Source organism: Gastrolobium bilobum, unplaced genomic scaffold, assembly GCF_033153095.1.
Source record: "Gastrolobium bilobum isolate Gb01-03AN ecotype WA unplaced genomic scaffold, APGP_CSIRO_Gbil_v1 utg2122, whole genome shotgun sequence".
NCBI lineage: Eukaryota > Viridiplantae > Streptophyta > Magnoliopsida > Fabales > Fabaceae > Gastrolobium > Gastrolobium bilobum.
The window spans coordinates 935482-957882 of NW_026897715.1; the positions used below are offsets into that span (position 1 = coordinate 935482).

At 38.5% G+C, this 22401-nt stretch overlaps 2 protein-coding genes across 4 annotated transcripts; one reads left to right on the forward strand and one right to left on the reverse strand.

Annotated features, from left to right (window-relative positions):
* The first annotated feature begins 10738 nt into the window (after window positions 1-10738).
* Window positions 10739-13930, forward strand: LOC133309448 (probable L-cysteine desulfhydrase, chloroplastic). 3 transcript variants are annotated; one of them, XM_061510227.1, is made up of 2 exons: window positions 10739-12205; window positions 13805-13930. In XM_061510227.1, exon 1 carries the CDS (start codon window positions 10870-10872, stop codon window positions 12199-12201), a length of 1332 nt encoding a protein of 443 aa, XP_061366211.1. In that variant the 5' UTR covers window positions 10739-10869; the 3' UTR covers window positions 12202-12205; window positions 13805-13930. The 3 variants fall into 3 exon arrangements, with proteins under 3 accessions (XP_061366211.1, XP_061366209.1, XP_061366210.1); XM_061510225.1 differs by lacking the exon at window positions 13805-13930 and adding an exon at window positions 13333-13734; XM_061510226.1 differs by lacking the exon at window positions 13805-13930 and adding an exon at window positions 13435-13734.
* A 3288-nt stretch (window positions 13931-17218) lies between these two features.
* On the reverse strand, window positions 17219-21290 carry LOC133309443 (uncharacterized). The gene is made up of 3 exons (XM_061510218.1): window positions 20845-21290; window positions 18605-20042; window positions 17219-18524 (listed from the first exon to the last, which is right to left on the reverse strand). Exons 1-3 carry the CDS (start codon window positions 21104-21106, stop codon window positions 18338-18340), a joined length of 1887 nt encoding a protein of 628 aa, XP_061366202.1. The 5' UTR covers window positions 21107-21290; the 3' UTR covers window positions 17219-18337.
* Window positions 21291-22401: the final 1111 nt, after the last annotated feature.

A 22401-nucleotide genomic window follows, 5' to 3' on the forward strand; every position in this document is an offset into this window, starting at 1 on the left:
GACCCTTAAAAACAATTCCTCCAATCTAATCTTGGTTGGTGCTTGGTAACCGTTTCAATGGAACGGAACACGCTGACGAATTATGAAAGAGGTTGATGATTTTTGTGCTCATTTTCAATAGTTGTTTGATTTTCCAATTGTATTAAACACTTGGGTGCTGTTTGGTTGAGGAGATTCTGTAATGTTCCTAGGCAAATTAACTTGGGAATTCAGTTTGTCTTTGTTTGGTAAGACAGATTTGGAAAGTTGGCCATCTATGCCATTTGGATGGCATTTGCTCATTTGATGGATAAAGCTAGACATTGACACTGTTGAGAAAGAGAACTTGGAGATGGGTTTTTATGGATATCCGTCTAACTTGAAAATTGCAAATTTAAAGCAACTGAAAATATCCTTCTAATATTATCTTGGTTTTGTGCTCAGCAGCCCCCCACTTCTTACCCGGTACCCTATTTACACAAGCTGCAAGCTTTTTTGTAACAATGCTTTCAGGCAGCTTCTTACTTGCAGAAACAATAACATACATCAAATAACAAAGAAACAACGTTAAAAATATAGAACCGGACATGTTTTCTGTTAGCCCCTGTAATAATGTTCTTCTTGGTTTGGTTGCAGGAGCTCCATCAGCATCAATAACGAGGCTGAGAATGCAGGTGTCAAAGAAATAGAATCTGGTGAGGAAGTTGAAGATTATTTCATCCCAGATATTCAATCACTTCTGCAGTTGAGGGAAAAATATTGCATTAAGTGTCTTGAGCTACTTGGAGAATATGTTCCCTTGAACCTGCTTCTTTGTTGGGAACAATGACATAGACAACGATGCTTGGGACTCCCTTCCATTCTGATGAAGCTACTGCTCTTTGCACGAGACTGGCTATGGCTACCTAATTTGGATCTGAAAAAGAAGTAATTGAATTATAGAGAGAAATCGAAGAGAAGTGTATTGGGGTTAAATTTGTAATTTTATATCATTTACCCATCAATATTTTTTCTTAAACCAAACATAGGTTTTCAAATTTTCATAAATTTTCCTGGTAAAATTTTATCCAACCAAACTACTTTTTTTTAACCTCCCCATCTATTTAACTTTCCATGTGGATCCCCAGTAATTATATTTCTCCGGTGAACTAAAATATACTCGTGAACCAAACACCACCTAAACGGAACGTTTGTATTGACTTATCAAAAAAATATTTTTTTTATGACTTTCTATAAAAGTTATAGCTATTTAGATTTTTTTAAAAAATATTTGATTTTTGTAAAAATTATTTGACTTTTGACTTCTGTTTTTTATAGAAGCTAAAATTTTTAGCTTCCGAAAAAAAGTAAATTTTTGACTTTTTTTGACTTCTACTTTTTTTAAAAGCAGGCATCCAAACAAATTTTTGTTGAGAAATGCTTTTTCTTTCTTAAAAAAAAGTAATTTTTGAAGAAAAAAAACTCATTCAAATAAGATCTTAATGATATGCCACCCAAGCGTTCGAGTTGATATAGAAAACTCACACAACACAAACATACACACATACACCAACTAATTTTTAAAAATGATACATATTTTTTTAAAAAATTATGATATAACTTTAATATTGATTAAATTTTTAAAAATAATACAACTTTAATACTGGCTGAATTTTACTTGATTAAATCTGATGACATTGACTGACTTTCTCTTTTAACTCCGCCACTGCATATATAGTACCTTAGGTAGTGTTTGGTTCAGGACAAATGAAAATTATCCCATCTAAGTGTAAGTGGGTTTCCTGAAACTCCACGTTTGGTTGAGGACAAAGTTTCCCTTAGCCATCATTCCTCCTTGTCCAGCTATCGACAGATGAGTGTAAAATGGAAGAAAATCTCGAATTCACTTGCCCTCTCTCACCATGGTATTGTTGTGAAATCCGTTTTGATGGAAAAAAGAAATGAAAAATAAGACAAGTTTACCCCCTCGTTAATCAACAGGTCAGGAGCATGTTTCAATTTTCAAGCCCATGGATGAGGAACCAATGGCTGTGAACAACCCACCAGATTTACCAAGTTCATCCAATGGTGAAGGTTTAAAAAGAGGGACAAAGGTGGGAGAAAGAGCCTTTAGGGAAGTTGCAGCTTACATATTAGATCATCCAAGAAGTGGACCACGTTTGGTATCAGGTGAAGACATTGGAGGTAATTCTGAGGACATTGGACCTGCAGCATTTCCAGTGGAAGATGTGCATAAGATTACTGTGGTTGATATAACAATGGCTAATGCAGACAGGCGATGGAAATAGTTAACGACGATAGCGAAAATGGAAGACAGAGACACGTTATGGTTCGAAGGTTGTAATGTTTTTACAAGGATAGTTTTGTAATTTAATTAAGTTTTCCCATCAATATTTTATCTTCAACCAAACACACATTCCAGAAATTGAATTCAATTTTTCTGGTAAAATTTTGCTCAACCAAACAACTTTTTTAAAACTTTCCTATCTAACTCACTTTTCCTGCAGTTCCCTAGTATTTACATTTCCCTAGTCTTATTTTCACCTCAACCAAACACTACCTTAATGTGATCCAAATTTGCCTTGTCTTATTTTCATGATAAGTTGGTTTGTTTGCAGTGACAAACACATATGTGTTAGTGGCTCTGTGATTACTATTTAATTCACGCAGGTATATTTCTTTATGCTTTCTGTCTTCCCAGGTTTGAATTTATGTTAGAGTAATTCAAAGTCAACAAATATTTATTTTCTACAATATGCTAAGGTGTTAGGTATCTTTGGCTTTCTACTATGTAGCAATAAATTGAATCTGCTATGTGATGTCGTTGAAGCGTTTCCTTTGTTCTATTTTAGGCTAATGAGAGAGACAACGAAGATCTTCAATGTTGTTGGAGTATTAACATTTTGGGTCCTCTGCCAAATGCAATATATATGAGTTTGTTCAACCTTTTGCCGTTGCTATTTGACAAAATATCCATCTTGTTTTTGTTGGGAAAACTCGGTTCCCTCAAGCTCGGCTAAGCAGCCTTTGTGCGGAATCAATCAACAAGATCCTGATCTCGGATCTCGGCAATACCTCGGCCTGAACTTCACCAGGTCGGGCAGCGCAGCGGAAAAATTAAAACGAAAAAACAGGAGAGAGAGAGAGAGAGAGAAGAAGAAGAACACAACCAGATTTAACGTGGGAAAACCTTCTTCAATGAAGAAGTAAAAACTCACGGGACCTAGTCCAGATCAAAATATCCACTATGAAAATAATGGTTACAAAGAATCAAATACCCCAATGTGGTGGTTAACTCAACCTCTCCAACAATGGTGATAATCAAACTACCTTAGAGATGTTTCACTCAAACTCTTTCTAGAGATCTCTCAAATGCAAAGCATAAAGCTTTGCTCAAACAATTTTCTCTCAAATATCTGTCAAATCAAATTCTCTCATATATAATCTAGCCTCCACCTACAACTAATGAGTATATATAGAGGAGGTGGAAATTAGGGTTATGGTTTCTAGGAAACCCCTCAAATGGGCTTGGGCTTAGAATTGAAGGAGGAAGCCCAACAAATCTCCCCCTCCGACTTCAATGTGTCGGCTTCAGCATCAACTCGGCTCCTTCACAGCAGTCTTCAAATTTCCTTGCTGGAACCAGCTTCGTCATCATGTCGGACCAATTTTGGTAGTGTGCACTTTGACGAGTTCGAGCTTTCCACCTTCCACCACATCCCGGATCCAGTGATACCTCGCATCAATATGCTTAGTGCGGGAGTGATAGGTCGAATTCTTCGCAAGATGGATTGCGCTTTGATTGTCACAACCCAGCTCGTACTTGTTTTGATCATGACCGAGTTCCATGAGGAACTTCTTCATCCATAACATCTCTTTGCTTGCCTCAGTCGCGGCAACGTACTCAGCCTCGGTTGTCGATAGTGCAACACACTTCTAAAGTCTTGATTTCCAGGAGACAGCTCCTCTGGAAAATCTCATCATGTATCCCGTCGTCGACTTCCTCGAGTCAAAATCTCCCCCTAAATCAGAATCCGAGTAGCCTTGCAACTCGGCTTTGCCTTCTCCAAATCGGAGACATAAGTCGGTTGTACCTCAGAGGTACTTGAAGATCCACTTCACTGCTTCCCAGTGCTTTTTGCCGGGGTTTGACAAATATCGGCTTACCATTCCAACAGCATACGTCAAGTCGGGTCTAGTGCAAACCATTGCATACATCAAGTTTCTGACGGCGGATTGGTACGTGACCTTCATCATCTTATCTTTGTCTTCATCAGATCTCAGACATTACTTTTGGTTCAGCTTTATGTGTCCGGCTAGGGGGGTGCTCACTGTTTTGGCTTTGTCAATGCTGAATCTCTTCAGAATCTTCTCAATATATTTCTCTTGACTCAGCCACAGTAGCTTCTTTTGTCTATCTCAGATAATCTTGATTCCGAGAATCTGCTTTGCAGGGCCGAGGTCCTTCATTGCGAAGGACGAGCTCAACGCCTTTTTCAGGGCGGCTATCCTCGATTTGTCTTTTCCTACAATAAGCATGTCGTCAACATATAACAACAAGATCAAAAAATCTCCGGCCTCATACCTCTTCACAAATACGCAGTGGTCGACTTTTGTCTTCTCAAACTTATGATCAGTCATGAATGATTCAAACTTCTTGTACCACTGCCGAGGTGCTTGCTTCAAGCCATAGAGACTCTTCTTCAACCGACATACCAAGTCTTCTTGGTCTGGAGCTCGAAACCCTTCAGGTTGCTCCATATATATCTCTTCTTCTAAGTCACCGTGAAGGAATGTCGTCTTCACGTCCATTTGTTCTACCTCGAGGTCCATCGAAGCTGCCATAGCTAACACGGTTCGGACTGAGGTCATTTTCACCACAGGAGAAAAAATCTCCTCAAAGTCTACTCGTTTCTTCTGATTGCAGCCTTTCACTACAATCCAGAATTTGTATCTCGGCTTTTTCCCGTTCTCTTCATTCTTAATCTTGTAGACCCATTTATTTTTCAAAGCTCGTCCTCCTTTAGGCAACTCGATCAGCTCATAAGTCTGATTCTCGAGCAAAAACTTCATCTCGTCTTGCATTGCCTTTTTCTATTCTTCTTTCTATGAGCTCATCACAGCCTCATCATAACTCTGAGGCTCACCGTCTTCAGCAACAACGGTGTATTCATCAGATGGGTATCTCGTAGAGGGTCTTCTTTCTCGAGTTGGATATCTCGGCTGTTCTTCAGCTTGAGAACCTGGTTCATCATTCTCATCCCGGATCTCATTATCAACTCGGACCTCAATGTCTTGGTCATCTTCAGCTTGTTGCTGGTCATCAATTTATTCTTTCTCTTGATTTTCTCCCCCTGCTTCAGCTCGGACAGGAGGATTGGGTTCTTCGCGTCTAACAATAACTTGAACTTTGGACTTCGAGATGTCATGAATGTTCTCATCTTCATGAAAGATCACATCTCAGCTTCTCACTATCTTCTTATTGATTGGATCCCAAAGTCGGAACTCGAATTCACATCTCGGTGAACCAAGATAGATGTATTCTTTTGTCTTCGCATCAAGTTTTGCCCTTTCATCTTTAGGGATATGCATGAAAGCTTGGCATCCAAACACCTTCAATTGATTATAGGCCGCTTTCCGACCTGTCCAGACTTCTTCTGGAATTTCTCCTTCAAGTGGCCGTGATGGTGAGAGGTTGATCAAGTCAACAGTTGTTTTGACGGCTTCTCCCCAGAATGATTTCGGCAATCCAGCATTGGACAACATACTTCGGACCTTCTCTTCAATAGTTCTGTTCATCCTCTCAACAAGTCCATTCAACTGTGGAGTCTTGGGGGACGTCTTCTCAAGTCGGATCCCGGCCTCTCTGCAATATGCATCAAAAGGGCCACAATACTCACCACCATTATCAGATCGGACAACCTTCAATTTCTTGCCAGTCTCCCTTTCAACCATTGCATGGAATTCTTTATAGGATTGAAGTACCTGATCTTTAGACTTCAACAAATATACCCACACTTTGCGGGAGTAGTTATCAATAAATGAAACAAAGTACTGAGCTCCTCCAAGGGATCTTTCAGACATGGAGCAGACATCAGTATGGACGAGGTCAAGAATATACCTGTGTCGTCTGGTTTGATCTGGTCTCACAAAAGAAACCCGGTGCTGCTTTCCAGCTAGACAATGCGTGTAACTCTCCAACACTTGGCCTTTCAACCCGGTCAGTAATCCTTTCTTGTTCAGGATTTAGAGCCCTTTCTCGCTCATGTGGTCGAGGCGCTTGTGCCATAGCTCCAAGCTAGGTTCATCTCGGACAGAATTGGCTTCTCCGCCATTGATCTTTCCTTGCATCACGTACAGGGAGCCTTCCTTCTTACCTCGGGTCACGACCAAATTTCCCTTGGACAGCTTCCATCTAACACTACCGAAGTAGTTTACTAACCCGACATCGTCAAGTTTGCCTACCGAGATTAGGTTCTAACGCATGTCAGAAACATGCCTTACATCTTTCAACACAAGTCGGCATCCGACATCTGTGGTCAGAGTTACATCACTGACACCAACAATCTTGCTGGTCACTTGATTTCCCATCTTCACGACTCCAAAATAACCACCTAGGTAAGAGGAGAAAAAACCTTTGTGTGGAGTAACGTGGAAGGAGGCACCGGAGTCATCAATCCAGGTGCAGTCATCATATGCAACATTCAAATAATTATCCTCACCAAGGAGAAATATCTCAACATCCGGGTTGGTAGCCACCGCAATGGTGCTCTTGTCTTCCCTCTTATTGGGAATAATCTAATCCGGCTTCACAGAGCCGTTCTTCTCGTCATTCTGCAGGGTCCAGCAGTTTGGCTTCTCATGGCCTGTCTTTCCACAGTAAAAGCACTTCAAATCATATTTCGGCTTTGATTGACCTCTGGACTTTTCTTGTCTGTCACGACCTCTACCCCTACTTTTGCTTCTACCCCGGGAATCGGATTTCCCTTTGTTCTCAGCAATGTTGGCCTCAGACGTGCTCGAAACACCTCGTTCTCTTCTCCTGACTTCTTCGCTCAGGAGGCTGTCTGTCACGACATCCATCTTCAACTTTCCTTCTGGAGCTGAATTACTCAAAGTCACCACCAGAGTATCCCAGCTTTCTAGCAGCGAGCTCAACAGCAGCAAAGCCTGCATCTCATCATCAATTTTCATCTCAGCTTTTTACGGCTGATTCACAATACCTTTATAGGTGTTGAGGTGTTCAATCATGCTCATGTCGTCCTTGTATTCAAGCTTCACAAGTCGGTGAATCAGGTATGCTTTATTCCTGGGGGTCTTCTTCTGAATCATGGACTCCAGCTTCGTCCACAACTCATACGCGTTCGTGAACTCGGACACGTGCTCAAAGAGGCTTTTATCAATATATTTCCTGATCGTGGCTACCGCCTTCCGACTCAGGATCTCCCACTACTTATCAGTTTTGCCTGCTGGTCTCTCATCAAGGATAATGGGCTCATGTAAATCTTTGCAGTAGAGATGATCTTCCATCATCGGCCTCCAATAGGTGAAATTATCTGCGGTCAACTTGAACATGTCTCTATCATTGGTTATGCCACTGGTCTCCATCTCGTCTCCCTCAGAACCCGTCGAACTCGGGCTCTGATACCACTGTTGGGAAAACTCGGTTCCCTCAAGCTCGGCTAAGCAGCCTTTGTGCGGAAGTCAATCAACAAGATCCTTATCTCGGATCTCGGCAATACCTCGGCCTGAACTTCACCAGGTCGGGCAGCGCAGCGGAAAAATTAAAACGAAAAAACATGAGAGAGAGAAGAAGAACACAACCAGATTTAACGTGAGAAAACCTTCTTCAATGAAGAAGTAAAAACCCACGGGACCTAGTCTAAATCAAAAAATCCACTATGAAAATAATGGTTACAAGAATCAAATACACCAATGTGGTGGTTAACTCAACCTCTCCAACAATGGAGATAATCAAACTACCATAGAGATGTTTCACTCAAACTCTCTCTAGAGATCTTTCAAATGCAAAGCATAAAGCTTTGCTCAAACAATTTTCTCTCAAATATCTGTCAAATAAAATTCTCTCATATATAATCTAGCCTCCACCCATAACTAATGAGTATATATAGAGGAGGTGGAAATTAGGGTTAGAGTTTTTAGGAAACTCCGCAAATGGGCTTGAGCTTAGCATTGAGGGAGGAAACCCAACAGTTTGTTCATGAATTATTATAGTAATCCATATCAAAGACAACTGAATTCGGCCCAGCTTCATTAAGATGCATTATATGCTTTAAAAAAAACATAATTAACTAATTGATCAAAAGAAAATTCTTATCATTTCAAGTTTATACATATATACTCATGGATTAAAACAACAAATTGCATAACTGAAAAAAAAAAAAAAAAAACTGTTACGATTCCACTCTTTTTCCCTGCCGTTTTTGGAGTGTTTTTCTCTCTCTCAAGTTCTCTATATATTGTCAGTTGCATGTTTTCAAGTCGTTGGAGGAATGTGATGAAATACAAAAAGAGAATTATGTGTTTTCAAAGCAAAAAATGATGACATCTATCTAAGCCAAACAATTTTCATTCATAGGAAATAAAAACAAAACCAAACATGTCAATATCTATCGGCTGATGAAGAGCTCGAGAGAAATATGTTTAGGAAAGGACATGATTGAGTAAAAGTATCAACAAGCTAGCTTGATTGATTTTCAATTTTGAACTTCCACGCTAGCCGTGCGTGATTGGGTTAAACTAATCATTTGATCAATGGGAAAAAAAGAAGAAGGTTTAGATTAATTGTGTATGAAACTTATATAAAAACTATAGGTTTTGTTTTCTCGTGTTGTTGGATATAAGTATTTTCTATCATAAACATACAAAGTGATGAGATTCACCATCTATTAAAAAAAAATGATGACATAATTTTTATGTTGGAAAAGCATAAAATAATTATCTTATATAACACGAGAGGATAATTTTTCAAAAATTACTATGCACAGTAAATTTGAATGACTTGTGCACTTTTATATGGTAAAACAAGTCCACAATTTTGGAAGTGTTTAGGCAGTCCTTCGACACTAGTTGGGACATATCTAGATATTAGCTTGTATTTTATACAATTTTTTATTTTCAAGAAGCCATCCATATATATATACAGGTAAAATCATTTTTACAGTTATTTTACGTACAACAATAAGAGATGTATGATTATGATTCCTCACATTTAATGCTTTCATCCTTTGTATGGTTATGATTTCTCGCATTTAATGCCTTGAAGTATATATATGACAAGTATTTAATTGTTGCACGTACAGCAACTGCAGAAATATAAACCCTATATATATATATATGTACACATATATATATGTACATATATATATATATGTATATATATATATATATGGAATTTATATTATATGTACATATATATATATATATGTATATATATATATATGGAATTTATATTTCTCCAGCTATATATGTATATATATATGGGGTTTATATTTCTGTAATAGGGGTGACAATATGGGTTGAACCCGACAGGTCAACCCGCCGAAACGGGGCGGGTTGAGTTACATATTTCAACCCGCCCCATTGGGTTGTGGGTCAAAACGGGTTGGCCTGCCGGGTCATTTTTTTTTTTTTACTATTATGTAATGTTTTATTTGTTTTTAAGCTTTTGTGATATCCAACTTTTTGTTATCTTAGTACTATGTAGAAAAAATATAGAAGAAAAACTTTATTTATGACAAAGATAATTTATGTATATAGATAAAAACAAGTTTGTAAAGAATATCTGACTAAATATTAGCATACATTTAGATTTAAGATTAAAAAAAACTAAAGGGAATGTGATGTGAAAATAATTAATGTTATAATATTAATAAATATAATTTAGTTTTTAGTTTTTATTTTTTAAACGGGTTGACCGCCAACCCGCTAACCCACCATAAAACGGGGCGGGTTGGGGTTTTCAACCCAAATTCAAGAGGCGGGGCGGGGGGTCAACCCACTTTTGGCGGGTTGGGAGCGGGTCTGGTCGGACTGACCCGTTTTGCCACCCCTATCTGCAACTGCTATACGTGCAACAATCAAATACTTGTCATATATATACTTGAAAGCATTAAATGCGGGGAATCATAACCATACAAAGGATGAAAGCATTAATTATGAGGAATCATAATCATACACCTGTCGTTGTTGTACGTAAAACAGCTGCAGAAATGATTTTACCATATATATATATATATAGGTTCGCTTTTTCTGCAGTTACTGCAGATAAGTTATCTGCAGTAAGCCAATACGACGTCGTTTTGGGACGAAAATCATGGTATTTTTGTAATTTTAATTTATTTTAGGGTTATAATAGTTTTTATATTTATAATTTTTTAATATTTCAATACCAAAACGACGTCGTTTTGGGAATAAATGCAGATAACTTGGTTCTATTTTTTCTATTTTTTCTTTTTTGAATGAACCGAATTGCAGAATTGTACAATTGAGGATTCAAGCAAAGCCTAAAGCTGATGTTTATTGCCGTATTAAAACCTACATCTACGTGGTTCCTTTCGCTGTATATAATCACATGATAGCATTGGATCAGAACGAAAGAAACAGCAAACCGAACATAAATCAAATCACGTGCAAATCACGTGAGTAAGCGAGAATTGAAGGTGTGGCAATGGAACTGTTAAAAAAGTAAATTTGTCTTTTAGTTAGTTTCATAGTATTGAAGGTATTTAGTTACCCTAGTTGTGTCTCTCTTGTCCCTAATCTCACTCTCTTTCGCTTTCTCGTATGGTGTTCTTGTTCCAATTCCTGTTCCTGTTCTGGAATTGTCATCTTCACCTTCACCACTGAACTGAACTGAACTCTCCAATAATGGCATCCAACAACAACCACGTGGAGGAACAGAACGGTTCCGCTCTTTCTCACATAACCAAAAAGCCAAAACTGTCTATCATCACTCCATCGGAGATTGAATCGGAGTTTTCTCACCATGACCTCTCCGTTGCTCGGATTAACAACGGAAGCTTCGGTTGCTGCCCCGCCTCCGTCATCGCCGGCCAACAACAGTGGCAGCTGAAGTTTCTCCGGCAACCCGACCATTTCTACTTCAACGAACTCAAACGAGGGATTCTTCAATCCAGAACCATAATCAAGGAAATGGTCAACGCTCAACACGTGGATGAGATCTCCATCGTCGACAACGCCACCACCGCTGCCGCCATCGTTCTTCAGCACACCGCTTGGGCCTTCCGAGAAGGAACATTCCAGAAAGGTGATGTTGTCCTCATGCTTCATTACGCTTATGGTGCTGTCAAGAAGTCCATTGAGGCCTATGTGACGCGTGCTGGAGGTAAAGTTGTTGAAGTTCCTCTCCCTTTTCCTGTGAGTTCTAACGATGAGATTATTACTGAGTTTAGGAAGGCATTGGAGAGTGGAAAGGGTGATGGTAAGAGGGTTAGGCTAGCTGTGATTGATCATGTTACTTCCATGCCTAGCGTTGTTATTCCTGTGAAGGAATTGATTCAGATTTGCAGGGAGGAAGGGGTTGACCAGGTTTTTGTGGATGCTGCTCATTCTATTGGGTGTACTGATGTTGATATGAAAGAGATTGGTGCTGATTTTTACACCAGCAATTTGCATAAGTGGTTCTTTTGCCCACCTTCCATTGCATTCTTGTACAGTCGCAAGTGTTCTGATTTGCATCATCCTGTGGTGTCTCATGAGTATGGCAATGGGTTGGCTGTAGAAAGTGCTTGGATTGGGACAAGGGATTATAGTGCTCAGTTGGTTGTTCCTGCGGCTTTGGAATTCGTTAATAGATTCGAAGGTGGTATTGAAGGGATCAAGAGGAGGAATCATGATGCTGTTGTGGAGATGGGACAAATGCTGTCCGAAGCTTGGGAAACTCATCTTGGGACACCTCGACATATGTGTTCTAGCATGATCATGGTTGGTTTGCCTGCTTCTTTGGGGATTGCTAGTGATTCTGATGCTCTCAAGTTAAGGACACATTTGAGGGATGCTTTTGGAGTTGAAGTCCCCATATACTATCGACCTCCCAGAGATGGGGAAGTTGGGCCACTAACTGGATATGCACGAATTTCTCATCAAGTCTACAACAAAGTTGATGACTATTACAAGTTCAGGGATGGAGTTAACCAACTTGTCCAAAGTGGCTTCACTTGTACTCTTCTTTCGGAATGAAGAGGTTTGCTCTGATCTCCTTTAAACAATACATCTATTATTATCAATATCTTTGCCAAATATGTGGTTTGCATTGAATATATAACTGCTGTGAGACTGAGGCTGGTGATTGTGCCGTAATGTGGTGCCGAGTCCATCGAAAATGTCATTATGAATACAAGTATTTGACATTAGCAGGTGCCCAAATCCACTGCACATTTGATTTGTCCCATCTAAAAAGTTTTGTTTCTGCATCATTGCAGCATCAATGTGGATATTCCTTTATACTTTATATGCTGGGAGTGAAACACTGCTGGTAAAACAAATGTAAACATCATAAATTCACATTATTTTCCATGAATAATTGTTAATTTGCAAGGCTTTAAATGTATAGGGCAATTGCTGTTCTATCCCATCAGAAGTGCGCACTTTGAATTCCTTATAATGTTTGAATCTTTGATCTTTTTTATCATATTCCCTAATTTGACCTAAAGCTTTCTCTGTCTGTCTTATTTTTAACATTTGTGTCATAGATTAACCATCCCTACTCCCTCTCAAAGATAGAAAAAATTTGTCTGCATTTTGAAGGATGACATGCTGTTAAATTTGAATGTGATGAACTGTTCTCGTCAAATTCCCTTATTGTTAGTGAATATTGATAATATTTTTTACCGTGATCATGCCCTTTTGGGATTCTCTTGGTTGGTGATTCATAGCATCTTATTCTTTGCAAACTGATATCGTTTACCGTAGAGATTTTATGTTCTGTACCTGTCTATTGAAACCAATACTCATGTAAAATTCTTGTCTTGGAAACAAGTAAGATTCGTTACAGGGTAAATTAATATTTCCTTCATAAATGGAGCATTACTGAGAAAAGTTGCAACCCTATGTTTTCTCATACTTATAACCATGTGAAAGTGGAGGAAGTTCATTCTTGGTACTGCTTGTGAATTTACAGTTGAGGTTTTGGTACATAATATACGTATAGAGGCAGCAAGTTCTTTCGAAACTGTTAAGAGTCCATGCCATCTTTCTATGTTTAACCAAACAACACCTGTTAGTTGTTATTTTAATTATTTTGTTCTTATTCTTCCAGTTGTGTTATATTTGGTTTCACTCTTATTAGAGCGATGTTCTGTTTATTGGCAGTTGAGAGGTGTTGGTGTCGTCTTTATGATGAATAATAGCAACGGTTCTGTGGTTGCTTGCAAACTTGACTAGTTCTGATGGTTTCGGTACCATGAACTGCAGGTTTTACCGAGAAACTACAGCAATTGCTCATTTTAGCTTTGCTGAGCAGAATTCCCTAGGATTAACTTCAGTGTTGTTGAGATCTATGGACTTATTCTTGTAAATATAATCGTGATTCTCTGCCGGTTTAATGCTTTTAGCCTTCATTGCACCAATTGATGTTATACTTTATATCAAATTTTACAATAACCTTGAAGTTTGACATTTCAACTGTTTGTCTTTGTGAGAATGGATTTGTATAGGCTGTATATATTATAGTACCACATTGTGTAAATAGGGTCCAAGAATTCAAGTTGGTACTAGAGCTCTTGATTTGAAAGATTTGCCTCCACTAAACCCTAATCATAATTTTGTTGTGCCCACTGTGCAGCGGCCGCCCCCCTTCTCGTGCTTCACACAGACGACCTTCTTTCCCCACTGCATGTCATTCTGGTAGCCTTCCACTGGTTGTGCATCCTTTCGGCCACTTTTCTATGTCGTTTGTCCTAATCACCGCGTGTTAGACAATGAAGTTCCTTTTCATATTTTGTTCCCTGATGGTCCATTGCATCTAGTGCCTATTCATGTTTTTTGTTGTACTTGTTCTGTTCGCAATCTTACTCAAGGGAAAGACAAGCTCATGACTAACGTCTTCAAGTGTTTGTTTCTTAGTTATTCCCGTCTTCAAAAGGTGTATCATTGCTACTCTCCAAACCTCTTAACATTATATTGTGTCATTCTTTGATCCTTTGTCCAAAGGTGTGTCTAGTCATGCAGCTGCCCCTCCACCATCTTATCCTCCAGTCACTTGTCAGCGAAGACCACGACTTTCCACCGGTGTCAACCCCATCGTAGCATGTATTTATATAGATTTTATATTATAGTATCACATTTTTTAAATAGAGCTCAAGCCCGTGTGATTCCTTATTTTAAATATAGATTCTTGTGTAGACTGATAATACGCACAATTCCCAAATTCAAGTGTTTTTTCATTGTTTATTATTCAGTATGAAAGGTTGTATTCCAGGAAATCAAAAGGTGACTCTAACGTCTGGTCACCGAATTAACTAGGAATGCTAGGAAGCATGGATACAGGGTATGGTACGTGGATATGAAAAAGAAAAAGAAAAAAGAAATATAAGACACAACACGGTTTCGCCTATTATAACATTTTTCCTAAATGCAGTCCAGTCCCTATCCTCTGATTGCATAAAAATTTGTTAGTTTTCTCGCTTAATAAATCTATGTTGGATTGTTGGACTTCATGTTTTATTCAGAAGAAAAAGACATCATGATGCACAAACACTCAAGTACAGTTATGACAAAGAAAGAAAATAATGACGACTGATTTTGATGATAAAAGAAGAGAGAAGCGAAAGAGAATAATGAATGGTAATGGTCAAAAGAGTTAGTAAATTCAAGAGTTTTTCTATCAATATATTTGCTCTATTCAGACACAAAATTCTAGTGAGTGAATTAGTATGAGCAATCTAATCATCATCATCTCGGATAAAGAAATGTTGGATCTTTTTCAATACTATCTTTGGAAGTGGTTTATAGTTTTAATTTTGGATTCGTTCCGAATAAAATTGTCTCTCATGAAGAATACATGTGATTTATTCAAAAAAAGAAAAGAAATATCTATATTGATGGATTCGCAAATTGGGTATTGAGCCGGTTTGTAAAAGCTTAGGGAGTTGACTATTGTAATTGTTGCTAATTCCATGGTGTTCAAAATGTCCAAAAGAACCAAACTATAATCCATAACCAAACCACTCCATATTTAAAAAATCGGTTATTTTTAAAAATCGGTTTCATACCAAACTGCATTTTATTTTATAAACTGGTTATTAACCAAACCATAAAAATAATTGGTTATCCATGTTATCCATAACCAAACTGTTTTACTTACCTTCATCGCAAAACGACAGCGTTCTGTTTCGTTTTTGGTTCCGTGAACTTTGAAGCAAAATCCTTGTTCTTGTTCTTTGCGAATTTGGAGTGGGAGTTTCGAAGAATGCTTTTGGGGGAGGAATTGAGTGCGATGGGGCTCAGGTTTTCTTTGGCACACGTGAACTTTGTTATCGAGGTTAATTTGTCGCGAAACCACCTTGATTTTCACGCCGCTGGGAGCAAGAGCAGTGATTTCTGTGCTCATTCGATTAGCAATGCCAGGAAACATAGTTGACCCACCACTAAGCACAATATTTCCATATAGATCCCTCCTAATATCAATATCACTTTTCATGACGGAGTTGTACGTGGTTTCATGGATTCCACTAGCTTCAAGGTTAAGAAGAAGGTACAAAGGTATTGGAATTTGATTCTTTCGTTTCTGTTGATTGAGACTTGAAGAGTGTTGTGTGAAGATAGAATGAGGAAATTATTTGTATTTTGAGATTATGTGACCATTTCGATTGAGATTATACATAACCATGAAAATTATTTGTTATAAACCGGTTTTGAACTTGATAACCGATTTATGGTTCATAACCGGTTTTGAAATTAAAACCGATTTTAAATCAAAATCGGTTATGAACCATAAACCGGTTTTAAACCGGTTTAGAAAATTAAAAATCGGCTTTAAAAAAAGAAAACTGGTTCGGTTTGAAAACCAAACCGTTTAAAATCGGATCGGTTCGATTTTTGTCGAAACCGGTTATGAACCGCTTCATGCATATCCTTATTCCTAAGTTGTTAATGTTTAGTCTTTGGGCTTAGGCCCTTTCAATCTCTCCATTACGCACACATACTTAATTTAACATTTCAAATATTATAATTGACTTTCTTAGTATTTAATATCGCATAATATTTTATTTGTGGAGTAAATTTAAACATGCAGTTAGAAAAATAAATATTTCATGTTATGCAATATGCATCCTATTGAATAATGTACTCTCTTGATAGGATATGTGTTTTATACACTCCCACCCTTAATTTAGGTCTCAAACTTAATATAATCTCCCTAAGACAATATTTAAGATCAATTTCTCAAGAGAAATTTTGATAATATTTTTTTTTCTTTATTAATTAATTTTATAATATAATCTCATTTTTCAAATATTTAGGTGTCACACTACCACTGCTACCACCACCATTATCATCGCAACTACTGCCACCACATCATCACCATTGCCACCACCGTCACCAACCACCACTATCATCGCTGAAGCAACCACGCCATCACCACTACCATCATCACGTCATCACCACAGCTATCACCACTAGTTACCAACCACCACCACCATCATCATTGCAGTCACTGTTATCACCACCACCACCACCTTACCGTTGTCACCACCACCTTACCACCGCCACTATCACCACCACCATCACCACCACCGTTACCAACCACAACTACTACCAGCATCGCAGCGACTGCCGTCACCACCACCATGTCATTAACACCATCACCACCACCACCACTACCGTGGCCATCACCACGCTACAACCACTACCATCACCTCCACTACCGTCACAAAATATGAAAAGAAAAGTGATGATTCGAAATTTTTTTATTCTTAATAGAAATTATTTTTTATTATATTATTTGTTGTGTTATCAAACACAATTCTTATTCTCGAAATAAAAATATAACATGTTATCAATTTTTTTTTCTCAAAAATTATTCCGAGTCATGGAAATTCTTTTCAGAAAAAATGCTACCGAACAGAATAATTGTCATCTAGACCCTTACTTTTGTTATGTACTCAGTGCTAACACCAGTGGGCAGATCAGTGTAACACGAGAACCACCATTCCAAAGATTAAGAAAGTTTAATTAGATCAAACAAATTGAACGCTATTCCAGTCCTAAGGACATCTACCGAGATAATCTCAACCATCTGTCTGATAACCTGATACAATGCAAATATTAAAATACGGTTTATATTTAAACAACAATCTGTCTGATACAACGCAAATATTAAAATACGGTTTATAGACGCATCTACTAACATTAAAAAGCAATAGAAAGCAGCAAGACCAGAGACCAATTCCCGTCTAAATTACCGATTTATGAGCTTCGAGCCAGACATCCTAAAGCTAATTCCATATAAATAATATGTAGGCACCATCAGCAACCAGAGATTTCATAGGATGCACTACCATTTGGTTTCACCATATTTGAATCATGTTGAAACTGCATAACGTGATTTTTCATAGTCAATTTCCATAATAAACATACCTTGTAATTTTGTTGAGATAGCAAATCATGAGCTTCATGAAGGAGTTTAGAGTGCGGTCTCCTTCAATTTTTGTGCAATCTTAGTATTCTCTGTCCACTAGTTAAAACGCCCTGCAACATCTCGAAGACGTAGCCATCAATGAACAAAAGGCAATACAAAAGTTTCTGGACTCGCATTCCACAGTCCTCTCTCAAGAATTAGACTTGGTAGATCCCTTCTCTCAAGTTATAATCAAACAGCATTGAGGGCGGTTACCTAACTTGCTTGAAGGTTCATCTACTTCTAGAAAAACACATTTGGCAAATATCCCAATCACTTTTTAGAATATTTCAATAAAAGGATCGAAGGAGTTCAGTGTGATAAGGCAATCTCCAAGCAGAATATAGATCTGTAGGAAGATAAAAAAAAACGAGCAGAAGCTCAAAGCATACTAATTCCAGGATAGATTCACTGTGATGTATAACAGGCAATAGTCGGAACCTCAGCAACCACACGAAAACTGCATGTTTGGTATGTTTCAACTATTGTCCAAATGCTCCTTTCATTTCTCCCTCAAGATGACCAAAAAGACTCAACGTGATTATCGTACTACAGTTCACCATTACTACCTACATTTTGATTCACACGAGAAAAAGAGGATTATTCGAATAATTCCTAGTCCAACTGGCTCATAATATATTCAGTAACTTTTATGAGATTTTCTCTGGGTGCCTTTCTATTACCCCAATCAGGGTGCAGTTATGTGCCAGCATCGACCCCTGAGTCAGGGTCTGTCTCAGGAAGAGTAATGTTAAGTGGCTGCCAACCAGACTGATGGTGCACAATCCATTTTTTATGGGTAATCAGCATGTTCAATATCTGAAGAACATCGCCCAAAGCAAGATCTTTAAAGCACATACTCTTTATCACAAGACCTGCTTCATACCTAGAGAAGGAAAATAAAGACATTAGAAGACTGAGACAACTCTCAGGAAATGAAAATAAACTAAATTAGAATATTCCTACTTGCACTGGGTAGCCAATATTGCCGATCTTCCAGCAGAAGTTGTTAAAAACTTTTGAATTTCATCCCAAGTTTCATTTGAGTGCTGCTTAGGATTACCACCTATGAGATTTACACACTTCCAAAGTTTATCATTCTTACCGATATACAATGGCAAAGCACCTAAATTTTGTTTCACCACCATCTGCTGCTCAATAGCACTCTCCAGAGCCTTCTTAACATCGGTGTTGCGGTGCTTGGGATCTCCATAACGGATGCAATCAGTTATATTTGCCTCAGTTGGCAACATCTTTGCATTTTTTAGTGAGTTCAAGGCAAGTAAAACAACCCCAATAAGGCCTTGGACATATTCAGAAGGTTTAGGACATCCAGGAGATCCCCACATACCATTACCAGGAAGGTTATTATTACCCATTGCTGCCAATGGTGGAGGTTGATATTCCGGACCATGTGGATGGCCTTGGTATAATTGTTGCATGCTACTGCTAGGTACCATAAGTCCATTTTGTTCATCAGTTGATCTTACCGGACGTGGTGCATTACTGTTAGGATTCTGTTTCAAAACTCCACCCCGTTGCTGAACAGTAAGTGGATTATGGACACTGCTGGGATATCCAGAAATGTTCAGATTACCAATACCTGACACATTTGTAAGTGGTCCCGTAGTTAAGTTGGGACCACCTGTCCTCGGTGGCATTGGTGAAGTTGCAAAAGTGTGGGAATTTGGAGAACGTGAATTACTAGGGGCAAAAGGAGGTTGCAATGGAAAATTGTTTGATCTTAATGGCTGTGGATAAGGATTTGGACGATTGCCCTGTAGATTACCGTTATTGCTCCATAACTGATCAGTATTGGCTCGAACAAAATTTTTAGCAGATCCACTTAGGGGAACATTAGGATTGTAATTGCCAGGTCGATGAGAATATACATTATTATGATTATCTTGAAGTCCAACCGGCGGTGGACTCATGGCTCTGGGTCCATTTGGTTGACTTGGGTTTCTCCAGGCCGTTTTCCCTTGATATCTAGAATCAAATCCCCTTCCTCCATTTGGAAATTTCGAATTTCCCACATGAACTTCAGAATAGGAACCCAGCTGTTGCTGTATCTGCGTAGAACTTGTGACTGGAGTGTGTACGCTGTCAGAAGATGATCCAATGCTACCATTACCAAGTTGTTGTGATTCACCATTAGTTAGAGGAGGTCCGCCAGCTAAAAGACTAGTCCAGAGCCATACACTCTTAGCAGCTGCAACTAGGGGTGCTGACGCTTTCTGAGGTTGTGCAAGAAGAATATTATATCTCCTCATCCGCAGTTGATGAAGAGCATTAGAGAAGTCCCGGTCACCCGAAATTAATAAATAATTAGCAGGTGCAGGATTGTCCACTGCCCAAAACAGCATGTCAACAAGAATCTTCTTGTCGCTAGCATCTTTCACACCTATTACCACATATGAAAATGTATATAAGAAATTGAAAGTTTCAAGTTTCACAGTATTTGGAATGAATATATTCACAAAGGATCGTTGAGAAAGCTTGTGACACATTGACAAGGTTCAAGACAGGAAACTAAGATAATCAGACAGCCATGCCCACTAAACCCTTCAAATCCCCTCACCGGTAAGAAGAAATTCTAAGCTAATTAAAGAGTAATACTATTGTTTTTTGAGAAATGATTTAACTTGTATTTATAATAAAAAAAATACAATACAGAAGGGTCAGACCCATTGTGTGGATCTATAATCTCATTGCATGTGTCTATAAACCAATTGTATGCATCTATAATAAGCAGTGTTACCTTGCATTTGCAAGAAGCTGGTAGCATGATTTGAACATATGATCTACCAATCACATGGCGACAATACTAACATCAGTACCAAGGCTACTACTCTTCATTGTATTTACGGATAGTTTTTGACAACTACGGCGATAAGCTGAACTATGAAATGTGAAATTGAGCTGTAAATTAAACTGTAATTGTGGGATTTAATTAGGCAAAAATAGTTCAAGAGTATAGAGACCTCTTAAGGGTAATTTCTCCACTTCCTTATATTTCATAAAAAAAATTCCGATTTCATATTTGTTTTCTTATTGTAGGGTTTTTAATTAGTATCAGTACTTTGTGTTCTGTATCGCATAAGATAACGTCTATATACAATATTGTTTTGTACTATTCTCTTCATCCGTCACGCTGTATACCTAAATCTAACAATTTCAACGTGACGGAATCCCAGATAGTTTACCTGCAGGGACATGGTTGAGGGAGATTCCGGTACTAGAGAGGGCGTGCTGTACAGAGGCAGGGATCTTAGTAGTGTCGCCATAGGCGGTGATTGAAACAGGACCGCAATAGTTCATGCGAACAAGCGCTGAACTGATATTCTGAGCGATGGCGTGTGGATCTGAACCCTTCGGGACATGACAGTTCTCTATGTCCCACCACACGGAGGTCTTCGCCGACGAGTACTGCGCCTCCGCGTTGGCCGTAACTCCACCTCCACCCATATGATCTGGATCTTGATTCTTCTTCACCCACACGATAACCTAATTTTTAATTTATACACTCACTGAGTCTGTGAGTGACGACTTCGACTACGACTTCGATTTCTACTTCTTTGTTGTCAACGATGAGGTGACGGCAAGAAAGGGTTACATTACAACTTTGAAAAAGAAGAAGAGCAAGATGCTTCGGCGGAGAGAGAGAGAGAGAGAGAGAGAGGAAAAATAGTCAACTTTGCTGAGCCAATACTCTTACAGATTTTATAGGGAAAAAAAATTAGGAAAATGATTAGGGCTCATATAATATCGACTATCGTATTTGATGGCACAAGATAACAAACAAGGGTTAACTGTTTCTTATTTTAAATAGTAAAGACCCAAATTGATCTATGACAAAAAAATGCGGTGGTCAAATTAGTCCATAAAAAAAATAAACTCAAAAAAAAGTCTCCAACAATGTCAAACAGGTCCCACGTTAGTCCTTCTGTCAAATGAAAATTGACAGAGTGAGTGACGGTGCTGATGTGTCACGTTAAGTGACATACGGTTGCCCACGTGGAGTGCTTGGACGACGTCGTTTGGGTAAGCTCAGCCACGTTGGACACAAAGTTCTCTTTCATCCAAGAAACGTCGTCGTTTAGGGTTTAGGGTTCAACTAAAACCAGAAAGCATGGCATCGAATCGAAGGTTGAACGCATGAATTTGGGGAAAATTGATTGACGGTTTAGGAAAAATGATTGACGGTTTAGGGAAGGTGGGTGTATACTGTTCGATTTAGGGTTGAACTTTGTGTTTATGCCATGATTATGTCTTCTGGAAGGGGGAGCTTAGGTAGTTCGTTTGGGTTCAGTAGTGGAAGAAGGAGAGCTGCTCCATTGTGTAAATGTGGGTTTAGCTGATCCATTATCATTGTCTTTGTAATATGTTTATATCTTTGTAATAGGGTGGAGTGAAATGCACATTTTTAATGTAATATGTATGCTTCTCTGTAATGGAAAGACCATTGTTGGGATGTAATGAGATGTTGATTGTTCTTAAAATGGTTAATGTCCTTGAACTTAATTATTCATAAAGCACAATTTGCTAAGTATTAAGTTATCTTGAAATGCCAATTAAAATGTCAAAAGATTGTATGAGCTTCTGTGGATTGAGGGAATGCCAGTAACAACAAGGATTGAGGGAATTAAACAGAAGGGGGGAATGAGCTTTTGTGGTAACAGCTTTTGGTGCCCCTTTGGTCTTACTGTCATGTGTTACTGGGACTAATTTGGGTCTCGATGAATTTGTTAGGGACCTACTTT

Coding starts and splice junctions, on each gene's coding strand:
- LOC133309448 (XM_061510227.1), top strand. CDS start 10,870: ATGGCATCCAACAACAACCACGTGGAGGAACAGAACGGTTCCGCTCTT.
- LOC133309443 (XM_061510218.1), bottom strand. CDS start 21,106: ATGGGTGGAGGTGGAGTTACGGCCAACGCGGAGGCGCAGTACTCGTCG. Junction 20,043..20,844: donor CCTCAACCATGTCCCTGCAG/GTAAACTATCTG, acceptor ATGTGGTAATAG/GTGTGAAAGATGCTAGCGAC. Junction 18,525..18,604: donor ATATTGGCTACCCAGTGCAA/GTAGGAATATTC, acceptor TTCCTTCTCTAG/GTATGAAGCAGGTCTTGTGA.